A 15006-nucleotide genomic window follows, 5' to 3' on the forward strand; every position below is an offset into this window, starting at 1 on the left:
CTGCTGCTAGTCAGCTGGGGGAGGATCTCCATGTACAACACCACGAGGCTGGGGCTGGGAGGCGCAGACACGAGGGGTCTCTGATGTCACTGGGGAGACCCTTGCTGGGGGGTGGGGGGCTGTCAGAACAGCTCAGCTGTGGCTGCAGGGGGATCCTGGGCACATGGAGGCTTTGGGACATGGCCCAGACAGAAGCCGAGGGAGCAGGAATGGTGCTCGGGGACGGGGTGATGCACAAGGAGGGGCGCGGTGACCCACAGGGTCTGGCACTACCTGGCAGACAGGTCCAGACAGGGGCCAGCCCTGGTGAATCGGCCGACTGCTCCGGGATGAGTTTGCAGGGCAGTGAGCGGAATAAGTTGCAGGGACCGTCTGGGGGGAGATGGGCAGGGAGCAGCCAGGCCCCTGCTGCTCTGCACCCCCCTCCTCTCCCCACTGCGAGGGGCCGTGGCTCAGGCACAGGCTGGCAGCAGGGTGTGGCTGTGGGGAGCAGGGTGCAGCCCCTTGGCTCTCTGAGCAGATGGTGCGTCTGTGTCTGTCTGTGTAGCCTTCGTCCTTGGGGTGGGAGCTGGGCGGCGCTTTGGGCCTATTCCAGTGTTGTTCCTGGTCCGTGCCCTGCCTAGCGCCTGTTCGCTGTTCTGGCAACCACGCAGGGCCCGAGGTTCCCTGGCACCACCCAGCTCCCTCCCCGTGTGGCAGGTGGGACCCAGGAAGGTGGCTGAGCTGTTCCCAGGGTCCCCTCCGGTGGGCATGACTCTGCATTTGGCAGCACTGGCTTCCCTCTGCCCGTGTTGCCCGTTCCCCTGGTTTGGTCGGCCCCAAAGTCCCTCCGCCACCTCCAGCCTTGACTGACCTGCAGTGACGCCATTCGCAGTCGGGCTGCTGGGCACGTTGGCCAGGCCGCGGTGGGGTTTGGAGAAGAGCCAGACGATGATGCTGAGTGGGGCAGGGGCAGGAAGGGGTCAGGGCTGAGGTTCTGTCAGCCCCCGCTCCCTCCCAGCGGGGGCATGGCATGGTCCCCCACCCCGGCTTCAGGGCAGGGGGGCCCTTTCCATGTGCCCCCGCCCAGTGGGGCATGTCCTTCACCCTGAGCCGGGGCTCCGAGCCAGCCCGCGTCCCTCCAGATGGAGCGAGGGCAGGCTGCTCTGGACGGCACTGCCCCGCGAACCCATTGGCACGCTGAATCTCGAGCCCCCTGTGGAGCATCATGAACAATGCCTGGCACTGGTGCCCTGGAACTGCCCCAGCTGCCATCCCTGGGGAGGTGACAGACTTGGTTCTGACCTGAAAGCCCTACATGGACTGGTCCAACCCCCACCCCCCCCATGACAAGCAGCAGAGCGCCCTGGGCTGGAGAGGGAGCGCTGGCAGGGCCTCCTCTGGGCTCCCTCCCCAGTCTGCCAGCCACCAGAGCCCGAGTGCCAGGCGTGGCTGCACCAGCAGCTCTGGGCCAGGGTGAGCTGGCTAGGCAGGGCTCTGGCCTGTGAACCGGGGGGCTTCCTTCGGGTGGTGACGTGTAGTGCACTGCCCGGGGGCATGGGGGGGTGCTGCTGGTGGGTGGGGGGGTCTGCAGACTACCCGGGGTGGGGTTGGTGTTGGATACCCAGGGAGGTGGGGGGCTTGGTGCCTGTGCATTAGGTGTGCTGAGCTGAGAGTGAGTGTGTGTGTATCTGCATGTGTGCACACATTCAGGGTGTTCTGCTCAGGACTTAGGCCTGGCGCTGCCTGTGAAGGGCGATGGGGAGCTGTCTGGGGGTTCGCTCAACGCAGGACCAACCCCAACTAAATCATCCCAGCCAGGGCTTTGTCAAGCCGGGCCTTAAAAACCTCTAAGGAAGGAGATTCCAACACCTCCCTAGGGAACCCATTCCAGTGCTTCACCACCCACCACTAGTGAAATAGTGTTTCCTAATATCCAACCTGGACCTCCCCCACTGCAACTTGAGACCATTGCTCCTTGTTCTGTCATCTGCCACCACTGAGAACAGCCAAGCTCCATCCTTTTTGGAACCACCCTCATATCCAGCTTCTCATCCACTGTAATCCCCAGGTCCTTTTCTGCAGAACTGCTACCTAGCCAGTCGGTCCCTAGTCTGTAGCAGTGCATGCGATTCTTCCTTCTTAAGTGCAGGACTCTGCGCTTGTCCTTGTTGAACCTCATCAGATTTCTTTTGGCCCAATCCTCTAATTTGTCTAGGTCACTCTGGACCCCATCCCTAGCCTCTAGCGTATCTACCTCTCCCCAGCTTACTGTCATCTGCCAACTTGCTGAGGGTGCAATTAATCCCATTATCCAGATCAGTAATGAAGATATTGAACGAGACCGACCCCTGGGGCACTCCGCTTGATACCAGCTGCCAACTAGACATTGAGCTGTTGAGCCCGACGATCTAGCCAGCTTTCTATCCACCTTATAGTCCATTCATCCAATCCATACTTTTTTAACTTGCTGGCAAGAATACTGTGGGAGACCGTATCAAAAGCTTTGCTAAAATCAAGATACATCATGTCCACTGCTTTCCCCATATTCACAAAGCCAGTTATCTCCTCATAGAAGGCAATCAGGTTGGTTAGGCATGACTTGCCCTTGGTGAATCCATATTGACTGTTCCTCTCCAAGTGCTTCAAAATGGATTCCTTGAGGACCTGCTCCATGATTTTTCCAGGGACTGAGGTGAGGCTGACCGGTCTGTAGTTCCCCGGATCCTCCTTCTTCCCTTTTTTTAAAGATGGGCACTACATTAGCCTTTTTCCAATCGTCCGGGATCTCCCCCGACCACCACAAGTTTTAAAGATCATGGCCAATGGCTCTGCAGTGACATCAGCCAACTGGATGCATTAGATCCGGCCCCATGGACTTGTGCACGTCCAGCTTTTCTAAATAGTCCTGAACCTGTTCTTTCACCACTGAGGGCTGCTCACCTCCTCCCCATACTGTGTTGCCCAGTGCAGCGGTCTGGGAACTGACCTTGTCTGTGAAGACCGAGGCAAAAAAAGCATTGAGTACTTCAGCTTTTTCCACATCATCTGTCACTAGGTTGCCTCCCCCATTCAGTAAGGGGCCCACACTTTTCCTGACCTTTTTCTTGTTGTAAAAATAGCTGTAGAAACCCTTATTGTTACCCTTCACATCTCTTGCTAGCTGCAACTCCAGTTGTGCCTTGGCCTTCCTGATTACACCCCTGCATGCTCAAGCAATATTTTGATACTCCTCCCTAGTCATCTGTCCAAATTTCCACTTCTTGTAAGCTTCCTTTTTGAGTTTAAGCTCACCGAAGGTTTCACTATTAAGCCAAGCTGGTCGCCTGCCATATTTGCTATTCTTTCTGCACATCAGGATGGTTTGTTCCTGCGCCCTCAATAAGGCTTCTTTAAAATACAGCCAGCTCTCCTGGACTCCTTTCCCCTCATATTAGCCTCCCAGGGGATCCTGCCCACCAGTTCCTTGAGGGAGTCAGTTTGCTTTTCTGAAGTCCATATTCTGCTGCTCTCCTTTCTTCCTTTTGTCAGGATCCTCAGTTCAATTGTCTCATGGTCATTGCTGCCCGGGTACCAATTCTTCCCTGTTTGTGAACAGCATGTCAAGAGGAGCACGGCCCCTAGTTGGTTCCTCCAGCACTTGCACCAGGAAGTTGTCCCCAACACTCTCCAAAAACTTCCTGGATTGTCTGTGCACTGCTGTATTGCTCTCCCAGCAGATCTCAGGGTGATTGAAGTCCCCCATGAGAACCAGGGCCTGCGATCTGGACACTTCTGTTAGTTGTCTGAAGAAAGCCTCGTCTACCTCATCCTCTTGGACTGGTGGTCTATAGCAGATGCCCACCACAACATCACTCTTGTTGCTCTCACCTCTAAACTTAACCCAAAGACTCTCAACAGCCTTTTCTGCAGTTTCATACTGGAATTCTGAATAATCATACTGCTCCCTTACATACAGTGCAAGTCCTCCACCTTTTCTCCCCCGCCTGTCCTTCCTGAACCATTTATACCCATCCAGGACAGGGCTCCAGTCATGTGAGTTATCCCACCAAGTCTCTGATATTCCAATCACATCATAGTCCCTTGACTGTGCCAGGACTTCCAGTTCTCCCTGCTTGTTTCCCAGGATTCTTGCTTTCGTGTACAGGCACCTAAGATAGCTGATTGCCCTACTTTCTCAGTATGAATCAGGAGGCCTCCCCTGTTGCACCCTCCTCCTTGTGTTTCCTCCTGGTATCCCACTTCCCCACTTACCTCTGGGCTTAGGTCACCATCCGCCGGTGAACTTAGTTTAAAGCCCTCCACACTAGGTTAGCCAGCCTGCCTGCGAAGATGCTCTTCCCTCTCTTCATTAGGTGGATCCCATCTCTTCCTAGCAATCCTTCTTCTTGGAACAGCATCCCATGGTCGAAGAATCCAAAGCCCTCTCTCCAGCACCACCTGTGTTACCACACATTCACCTCCACAATTCGATGGTCCCTACCTGGGCCTTTTCCTTCAATGGGGAGGATGGACAGGCTTAGCACTGTCTGGGTCTGTGCTGGGCAGCTGTGGTCAGGGACGGGGACCACTGAGCTATGGCTGCTCCCCGCCCCCTCGTCCAGCCATGCCTCACGCTGGGGACTGGACTCCGGGGTGCGTAGGAACCTCCCAGGGGGAGCGTCAGGGTTCCCTCCCCGCTCTGAACTCTGGGGTACAGATGTGGGGACCCACATGAAAGACCCCCCTAAGCTTATTTCTACCAGTTTAGGTTAAAAACTTCCCCAAGGCACAAATTCTTCCTTGTCCTTGGATGGTATCACTGCCACCACCAAGTGAGTTAGACAAAGATTCTGGAAAAGGACCACTTGGAGTTCCTGTTTCCCCAAAATATCTCCCCAAGCCCCTTCATCCCTTTTCCTGGGGAGGCTTGAGAATAATCTACCAACCAGATAGGTAAACAAGGTGAGCACAGACCAGACCCCTGGGTTTTTAGGACACTAGAAACCAATCAGGTTAATAAAAGCAGAATTTTATTATAAAGAAAATTAGTAAAAGCAGCACCTCTGTAAAATCAGGATGGGAGGTAATTTTACAGGGTAATAAGATTTAAAACACAGAGGATTCCCCTCTAGGCAAAACTTCACAGTTACAAAAACAGGAATAAACCTCCCCCTTAGCACAGGGACAATTCCCAAGCTAAAACAAAAGATAACCTAACGCATTTCCTTGCTATTGCTTACTATTTTTGTGATCTTGGATGCTGATTTCAAGTAGGGTTTTAGGAGATGGTTTCTCCTGCCCTGGTCCCTCTCTGACCCGGAGAGAACAACAAAGAGAGCACAGACAAAACCTTCCCCCCCAGATTTGAAAGGATCTTCTTCCCTTATTGGGAAGGTGCCAAACAGGTTATTTGAGCTTCTGGGTAAAGGAGGGATTTTATGCTCCCCTCAGCTGTGTGTTTGACAGGGAGTCCAGCTGCTCTGGGGCCATCTTTGCAGCCCGTGCAGGGAGGCAGCCAGATGACTCCTCCCAGCCTGGCCGTGCTCGTTGGGGGGAGCCAGCGTTCCCCACCCTGCCTGGGCTTCAGCCAGTGCCCGTGGCCTGCTCCGGCTTGCTTGGCCCTGGCCTGGCCGAACCGGGTGTAGCAGGCTGGCCTCTCGCTGGGCTGACTCGCCAGTACCCCCTGCTGCGTTGCAGAGACAGACCCACCCCACTGGCCTGTGACTCGGGAGAGCAGGATTCAATCCCCATCTGTCCAGGCCCTGCCCTGCCGCACAGCTGTGAGGAGAGAGACGTTGCAGACTGGGCGACGCTCAGGTACTGCAACGCTGGGGGCCTGGATTCGTAGGACAAGACAGAGCAACCCAGAGCCTCTTGCTGTAGGCCCTTGAAAAAACTCGTTTTTCCTTCCCTCCCGTCCAGCCCTTGACTCCATGCCCATCCCCTGGGTGTCTGAGCGCCTCCCCGCCGCCTCTCCCCAAAGCAGTGCCCGGATCAGGGCGAGCAGGTGATCGAACAAGCCCCACAGAGCGCGGGCTGCGACCTGGGGGCCCAGACGGGTTCGCCGAGGGCAGGACGGTGCCCATTGCTCGGCCCAATGTCAACGCCCTGCTGCCCTGACCAGCGTGACTCAGAAGCGCCTCTCCTGTCCCCCACAGGCTGCTCTGGTCGGAGGGACGACCATGGTCATCGGCCACGTGCTGCCCGACAGGGAGACCTCCCTCCTGGACGCCTACGAGAAGTGCCGGAGCCTGGCCGACCCCAAGGTCTGCTGTGACTACGCCCTGCACATGGGCATCACCTGGTGGGCTCCCAAGGTAAGCGAGGACCCTGCTGTCTGGATTGCACTGGCAGTTCCTGGGCCAGCCGTTCACAGGGACATGCCCAGGGGCTGAGTCCTTTCCTCCCAGCTTGGCACAGGACCCCGGCTGCCTCGCGAGGGCCCCACCGAGATCCCCCACTGGGACTGGCTCTGCAGAGCTGGGCTGGGGATAACTTCTGGATGGGGCAATGCATTTGGACAGAGGCTGGGTCATGGGGTGTCTGTACCCGCTGCTAACCGCACCCAGCAGCAGCCGCTCCTGCTCCAGCCATGGGCTGTCCCTTCCACACCCTGCTGGTCCCGGCACAGGTGGCAGGCCGCTGGCCCGAGGCCCCGTGCGCTCCTGGCATCAGTGGAGTCTGGGAATGCCCAGCATGGAGTGACCCAGGGAGCCTTGGACCTGAGGGAGAACCATGCGCCCATATGTTGGTGCTGCCAGGCTGCAGCCTGGGCCTTCGCCAGCTCCCTCCAGCCCCAGATTCCCAGCCCTTCGTCTGCCCCTCTGTGCTGTGTGGCTGCTGGATCTCCCATGGGGCTTTGCATGAGTTGGGCTTGGGGTGCAGTTTGTTTCTCTCTGCCCCAGAGCCGGCTGCATGCCAGGGCTGCCCCCAGGCACTGGGCCCTTCCTGTATAGGACCTTCTCCGGCCATAGCTCCCAGCTGGTCTGTCACCGCGCCCCCCTCTCTACCCCTGGGCAGCTAGTGCAGCGCTCTCAGGCATCGCCGGTATGCCAGCGCCAGCCGGGGTCACCCTGGCCGATGGGGATTGCCGCAGCTCCCCCGACATGGGAGCGTGGGGTTCTCGGGGGGCAGGCCTGGCCCCTGAGCTGCTGCTCAGGGCCCCAGCAGTTCCGCACTCGCGATCACAAGTCCAGGGCTCCTGCTGCCCCGCCCAGCCTGGGGCAGGCGCTGACATGCTCTAGGTCAGAGGTTCTCAACCTTTTCCTTTCTAACTCCCCCCCCCCAACATGCTATCAAAACTCCACGCCCCCCTGTGCCACAACGTCTGGTTTTCTGCAGCTAAAATGCAGGGCCGGCGCTAAGGGGTAGCAAACAGGGCAGTTGCCTGGGGCCCCACGCCACGGGGCCCCCATGAAGCGACATTGCTCAGGCTTTGGCTTCAGCCCCAGGTGGTGGGGCTCAGGGCCCTGGACTTCAGCTTTCTGCCCCGGGCCCCAGTGAGTCTAATGCTGGCCCTGCTTGGAGGCCCCCCTGAAACCTGCTCAAGGGCCCCTAGGGGGTCCCGGCCCCCTGGCTGAGAACCACTGCCCTAGGTCCTCCTGTGGCAGCCATTGGAGCGGCTTGCTGCCGGCGCTGGGCCCGAACCGGCCGGTGTCTGGCCCCCCTAACCTGGTGGCACACTTGATCTTGCTAGGGGGGCAGGTGGAGAGATGGGTTGTGCTCTGCATGTGGGGCCCAGTCCTGCAGGAGTATGCCCAGCCCCACGGCACAGGCGCCGGCCTGGCCATACCTGTCCTTCACCCTGCCCCCCATGCCTGGCAGGTGAAGTCGGAGATGGAGAGCCTGGTGCGGGAGAAGGGGGTGAACTCCTTCCAGATGTTCATGACCTACAAGGACCTGTACATGCTGCGGGACAGCGAGCTCTACCAAGTCTTCCTCGCCTGCAAGGACATTGGCGCCATCGCCCGGGTGCACGCTGAGAACGGGGAGCTGGTGGCAGAGGTGAGCACACGTGGGCTGCGCTGGGGCAGACACTGCCAAGGATTGTGGCTGGAGAGCTGGGGGCTCTTGGTGAGCTCGTGGTGAGAAATGTACCTCGGACAGGCAGAGCCCTTCACCCTGGGGCCAGGTCCCCGCTAGGGAAGGGTTCCCCCTGTGCGGAAGCCGTGCAGGAGGGACGGTTGGAGAGCCGGGGCAGCCCAGGGACCAGATGAATGTGGTGGAGAGCCCAGCTAGCACGGGGCGGCCCGTAACAATCCTGCCAGGCAGAGGGGGGCCAGCTCCTAGCCAGCTCCCCCTTGGGCCCCATCCAGCTCCTAGCCAGCCCCCCATTGCCTGAGAGCAGCCCAGGCTCGGTCCCAGCACCGGCTGCCCGTGGGACCAGGCAGGGCATTATTGGGGTTTGGGGGGGCTGTGGTTCAGGGCAGCCTGTGCCCACTTCAGCCTGGCCTGGGCTCTGCTGGGCCCTTCCCACTAACTCCCTGTTCCCTCCCAGGGTGCGAAGGAGGCGCTGGATTTGGGCATCACGGGACCAGAGGGAATCGAGATCAGCCGACCGGAGGAGGTGAGGCCTGCGCTGGGCTCCCCTGCCCTCTCTGTGGGAGGCAGCAGCCAGGGCTCCAGGCCCTGGAAGATGTCAGGGACCCCAGCTAGGGGTTCCCATCGCTCCCCCTTGGGCCCCATCCTGGCTAGACCATCCCTTGTGGGTTTGCTGGCAGCTCTCCGCTCTCCCAGCCGCCCCCAGTGCTTGGCTCCTGCTGGGCGCTGCGATGGAGCGTGCCGGGCGCCCCAGCCCGAAGGCCGCCCAGCGCAGGCTCCCCGCGGCCTGGGACGCTCCAGCTAACGTGGCCCCATGCAGCGGCGTTCCAGCCGCACCGCTTCTGTTAGCGGGCCCAGGCGGCCCACCCCTCCTGTGCCTGGACAAGCTGGGTCCATGTGCCGCAGCACGGCTCAGTGAGCGCTCAGCCTGCAAACTGCCTGCTGGCCGGGGGGTTCTCCACCCCAGCCCCCCTCCCAGCCACCTGGTGGGGAGCATTGGCTGCTCCAGCCCGCTCCCAGCAGCCAGCGGGAGTGGCCGTCCTGCTCCTTCGCCTTCCCCACCCTGTTGTGCGCTGTCCCTGCCCTACAAACTGCCTTGCCCCACCCTGCCCTGCGGGTGAGCGCCTGCCCCGCCCCGCCCCAGCTGGGCACTGTGCCACTGGATCCCTCCAGCAGCTCCACGGTCCAGCCATTGCCTGGCTGGGCAGGCATCTAGCCAGCCCGTTCTCCATGTCTGCTGAGCACTCGCCCTGGGCTGACCCCGGCCCTGGGGGCTGGGCAGGAAGGCCGGGCCCTCCGGCCGTGGGGCAGGCTGTGTGTTCGGGAGCTGCACCGACAGGAGGCCATGTAGGCTCCTCACTAGAGAGGGGCGATTCCCCATCACACCATGCACCGGGACCAGCCTTGGGCAAATGGTCTCCAGGCCCTGCCCCACACCTGGCCCCGGGGCCGCAGTGCAGGGTTCTCTGGATGGGGGGTTGTGCAGATCCCCCAGAGGTGGGGCCGTTGGGGGTGGTCTGCACTCAGAAGAGCGTCACCGTCTTTTCTGTCCCCAGCTGGAGGCTGAAGCCACGCACCGTGTGATCACCATCGCCAACCGGGTGAGTGCCCCCAGCTGCCCCAGGACCTGACACACACACACACACACAGCGCCCCCAGGCTGGGCACGGGCAGAGCCCCCGGCCCCGAATCCCCCCTGTGACAGTGCTGCCTGTGGGAGCCAACTGAGGTCACTCAATCAGGGTGAACTGCAGACAAACCCCAACCACTGGTGGTTATTCCAATACTTAGGTTTACGAAGCCAGCACAGAACAGCTTCTGTAGTACCTCACTGGTTACTCAGAGTCCAAACAACGCAGTTCCCTTAAAGTGCCCAGCCTCAGGCCTCCGTCCAGACACACCTGTCAGATATGATGATGATTACTGAAAATCTTATCTCATCACATAAAAGAAAAGCTTCTTCCAACCCCGAAGGATCAGCCACACACCCAGGTCCAATTATAACTTAGATCTCACCCAAAATACACGCTACAGCCAATTCTTATTAACTAAACTAAAATGTATTAAAAAAGAAAAGAGAGAGAGTTGGTTAAAAGATCAATCTACAGACAGACTTGAATTCAGTTCTTGAGGTTCAGGTACATAGCAGAGATCAGTTTGTAGTTGCCAAAAGTCCTTTTAGAAATAGTCCATAGGTTATAGTCCAATGTCCATATTCAGGGTGACTCCAGTCAGTGACTGGGGATCTCAGTCCTTGTGGCTTAAGGTTTCCCCCTCTTGAAACCCAAAGCAGATCTGAGATGCAGCAGGATCGTGTCCCAGGGTTCTTATACATTTCCAGCAGCCTTTTGGCCTGAGAAAACAATAGGCTTAACTCTCCTTCTCCCAAACATCCTGGCAATTAGCACAGGGTAATTTATCCATTAAACAGTTCAGATCCAGGTTACCACAACCTTCAAAGAGACATAGACAATAATACTATTTCACTCAAGTGTCTTCCTAAATGTTAATATTCCGTTTTTGATCTTTGAATTAAAACTACAGCAATAGACAAGACTTGTTTGCTTACATCACAAGACCTGAGCAAACAGCTCCCCTTGAGATCTCTAACAATGCAGACTTGCATTTCAAAGCTCTAGTCATTTACCTATCTTCCTAACCAGTCCTTAAGATTCAGCCATGGGTCAGGTCAGTCTGTGAGGTAATTAACTCTTTCTGGCCCTGTCACCTTCCAATGAAATATTATATTACACTCATAACGTCACACCCCCACGCACACACAGCGCCCCCAGGCTGGGCATGGTCAGAGCCCCCCGCCCCGGGCCCCCACGCCAACACCCAGCACCCCCAGGCTGGGCATGGTCAGAGCCCCCTGCCCCCCACCCTGAGTCCCCTCACGGGCACACACACAGCGCCCCCAGGCTGGGCACGGTCAGAGCCCCCCGCCAGGCCCAGGCAGGGGATGGGCCCTGAGGGTGGGAGCAGGGAGATGGGGATCAGTCCAGAGGCAGCAGTGGGAGGCCTTGGCAGGGATTTTTGGGAGAAGGCAGGATCCTGTCTGGCGGGGGGAGAGGTTACTTGTGTGTTTGGTACCCTGCCTACACTGGGCTGCCTGCCCCACGGACACGGCCTGCCCGTCCCTGGAGCCCCCAGGCCCCCTGCCCTGCGGACACGGCCTGTCCATCCCTGGAGCCCTTGGTGACGTGGTCTGTGGGCAGGGGCGGCTCTAGGCACCAGCAAAGCGAGCACGTGCTTGGGGCAGCCCATTTGCAGGGGCGGCAGCCGGGGGATCCAGCCTGGGAGCTGAGACCCAACAGGGGCCCTGGGAGCTGTAGTTCCTTGGTTCGCTCCCTGCCTATAGAGCCAGCCCTGGAGCCGGGAAAGAACTACATTTCCCAGCATTCCCTTGGCCACTACCAACAGGAAAGAGGGGGAGGGAGGGAGGAAGCTGAGACCTCATGCTGCAGCCTGCTGTGAATTGGGAGCTGCACTGGGAAGAGTAGGGATAAGAACGGCCGTACTGGGTCAGACCAAAGGTCCATCTAACCCAGTATCCTGGCTACCGACATTGGCCAATGCCAGGTGCCCCAGAGGGAGTGGACCAACAGGCAATGATCAAGTGATCTCTCTCCTGCCATCCATCTCCATCCTCTGACAAACAGAGGCTAAGGACACCATTCCTTACCCATCCTGGCTAATAGCCATTAATGGACTTAGCCTCCATGAATTTATCCAGTTCTCTTTTAAACCCTGTTATAGTCCTAGCCTTCACGACCTCCTCAGGTAAGGAGTTCCACAAGTTGACTGTGCGCTGCGTGAAGAAGAACTTCCTTTTATTTGTTTTAAACTTGCTGCCTATTAATTTCATTTGGTGACCCCTAGTTCTTGTATTATGGGAATAAGTAAATAACTTTTCCTTATCCACTTTCTCCACATCACTCATGATTTTATATACCTCTGTCATATCCCCCCTTAGTCTCCTCTTTTCCAAGCTGAAGAGTCCTAGCCTCTTTAATCTCTCCTCATATGGGACCCGTTCCAAACCCCTAATCATTTTAGTTGCCCTTTTCGGAACCTTTTCTAGTGCCAGTATATCTTTTTTTAGATGAGGAGACCATATCTGTACGCAGTATTCGAGATGTGGGTGTACCATCGATTTATATAAGGGCAATAATATATTCTCCGTCTTATTCTCTATCCCCTTTTTAATGATCCCTAAAATCCTGTTTGCTTTTTTGACCGCCTCTGCACACTGTGTGGACATTTTCAGAGAACTATCCACAATAACTCCAAGATCTTTTTTCCTGACTCGTTGTAGCTAAATTAGCCCCCATCATATTGTATGTATAGTTGGGGTTATTTTTTCCAATGTGCATTACTTTACATTTATCCACATTAAATTTCATTTGCCATTTTGTTGCCCAATCACTTAGTTTTGTGAGATCTTTTTGAAGTTCATCACAGTCTGTTTTGGTCTTAACTATCTTGAGCAGTTTAGTATCATCTGCAAACTTTGCCACCTCACTGTTTACCCCTTTCTCCAGATCATTTATAAATAAGTTGAATAGGATTGGTCCGAGGACTGACCCTCGGGGAACACCACTAGTTACCCCTCTCCATTCTGAGAATTTACCATTAATTCCTACCCTTTGTTCCCGGTCTTTTAACCAGTTCTCAATCCATGAAAGGACCTTCCCTTTTATCCCTTGGCAACTTAATTTACATAAGAGCCTTTGGTGAGGGACCGTGTCAAAGGCTTTCTGGAAATCTAAGTACACTATGTCCACTGGATCCCCCTTGTCCATATGTTTGTTGACCCCTTCAAAGAACTCTAATAGATTAGTAAGACACGATTTCCCTTTACAGAAACCACGTTGACTATTGCTCAACAGTTTGTTTTTCTATGTATCTGACAGCTTTATTCTTAACTATTGTTTCGACTAATTTGCCTGGTACCGACGTTAGACTTACCGGTCTGTAATTGCCGGGATCACCTCTAGAGCCCTTTTTAAATATTGGCGTTACATTAGCTAACTTCCAGTCACTGGGTACAGAAGCCGATTTAAAGGACAGGTTACAAACCTTAGTTAACAGTTCCGCAACTTCACATTTGAGTTCTTTCAGAACTCTTGGGTGAATGCCATCTGGTCCCGGCAACTTGTTAATGTTACGTTTATCAATTAATTCTAAAACCTCCTCTCGTGACACTTCAGTCTGTGACAGTTCCTCAGATTTGTCACCTACAAAAGCCGGCTCAGGTTTGGAAATCTCCCTAACATCCTCAGCCGTGAAGACTGAAGCAAAGAATCCATTTAGTTTCTCCGCAATGACTTTATAGTCTTTAAGCGCTCCTTTTGTATCTCGATCATCAAGGGGCCCCACTGGTTGTTTAGCAGGCTTCCTGCTTCTGATGTACTTAAAAAACATTTTGTTATTACCTTTGGAGTTTTTGGCTAGCCGTTCTTCAAACTCCTCTTTGGCTTTTCTTATTACATTCTTGCACTTAATCTGGCAGTGTTTATGCTCCTTTCTATTTGCCTCACTAGGATTTGACTTCCACTTTTTAAAGGAAGTCTTTTTATCTCTCACTGCTTCTTTTACATGGTTGTTAAGCCACAGTGGCTCTTTTCTAGTTCTTTTACTGTGTTTTTTAATTTGGGGTATACATTGAAGTTGGGTCTCTATTCTGGTGTCTTTAAAAAGCGCCCATGCAGCTTGCAGGGATTTCACTTTAGTCACTGTACTTTTTAACTTCTCTTTAACTAACCCCCTCATTTTTGCATAGTTCCCCCTTTTGAAATTAAATGCCACAGTGTTGGGCTGTTGAGATGTTCTTCCAACCACAGGGATGTTAAATGCTATTGTATTATGGTCACTATTTCCAAGCGGTCCTGCTGTAGTTACCTCTTGGACCAGCTCGTGCGCTCCACTCAGGACTAAATCTAGAATTGCCGCTCCCCTTGTGGGTTCCCATACCAGCTGCTCCATGAAGCAGTCATTTAAAGTATCGAGAAATTTTATCTCTGCATTTCGTCCTGAAGTGAAATGTTCTCAGTCAATATGGGGATAATTGAAATCCCTACTATTATTGGGTTCTTAATTTTGATAGCCGCTCTAATTTCCCTTAGCATTTCATCATCACTATCACCGTCCTGCTCAGGTGGTCGATAATAGATCCCTAATGTTATATTCTTATTAGAGCATGAAATTTCTATCCATAGAGATTCTATGGAACATGTGGATTCACTTAAGATTTGTACTTCATTTGATCCTACATTTTCTTTCACATACAGTGCCACTCCCCGCCCCCTGCACGACCTATTCTGTCCTTCCGATATATTTTGAAGCTCACAGCTTCCAACTGCCAGCCACAGCACACGGTCCTTCAAACAACCAAACAGACTGACAAACACAAGCTCAGCACACAGCAAGTAACCCCCAAACACAAACAAACACACACTACAGACAGTCACTTACTCCAAGGGTGCTGTATTGCTCCTCCTTCACCTGGAGAACTCCCTTGCGAAACTCCCTGTTAGCAGCCCCTGTTAATACCATATTTTAACACTAAAAAAATAGGACACTCCACGGGGAGGGAGGGTACCCCCAGCCTGCCACCATCCACTCCCTCCGACTGCCCCCCACAGAAACCCCAACCCATCCGACCCCCCCTGCTCCCTGTCTCCTGATCACTCCCTCCCGGGACCCCTGCCCCCCAGGACCCTGCCCCCTATCTAAGCCCCACTACTCCTTGGCCCCTGATTGCCCCCTCCTGAGGCCCCCCCCAGCTTCCCCCCCTAGGACCTCACCCCCTACCTGTCCCCTGACAACCCCCTGGGACTCCCATGCCTATCCAACTGCTGCCTGTCCCCCAACTGCCCCCCCCAACCCATGACCCATCTAACCCCCCCTTCTCCCTGCTCCCGACTGCCCCCCCGAACCCCTGACCCATCCAACCCCCCCTTCTCCCTGCTCCCGACTGCCCCCCCGAACCCCTGACCCATC

The 15006-nt window shown here is 55.4% G+C and overlaps 1 protein-coding gene across 2 annotated transcripts in view; it reads left to right on the top strand.

Annotated features, from left to right (window-relative positions):
- The first annotated feature begins 6119 nt into the window (after positions 1–6119).
- The window catches only part of DPYSL5 (dihydropyrimidinase like 5), a 44233-nt gene continuing 35346 nt past the window's right edge, over positions 6120–15006 (top strand). For both annotated transcript variants that reach the window (XM_034766846.1, XM_034766847.1), the window contains exons 1-4: positions 6120–6278; positions 7786–7965; positions 8459–8527; positions 9558–9602. In XM_034766846.1, the coding sequence (XP_034622737.1) occupies positions 6144–6278; positions 7786–7965; positions 8459–8527; positions 9558–9602 (429 nt within the window). In that variant the 5' untranslated portion in view covers positions 6120–6143. The remainder of the gene's footprint in view (positions 6279–7785; positions 7966–8458; positions 8528–9557; positions 9603–15006) is intronic.

Source organism: Trachemys scripta, chromosome 3 (genome assembly GCF_013100865.1).
Source record: "Trachemys scripta elegans isolate TJP31775 chromosome 3, CAS_Tse_1.0, whole genome shotgun sequence".
NCBI classification, from domain to species: Eukaryota; Metazoa; Chordata; order Testudines; family Emydidae; genus Trachemys; species Trachemys scripta.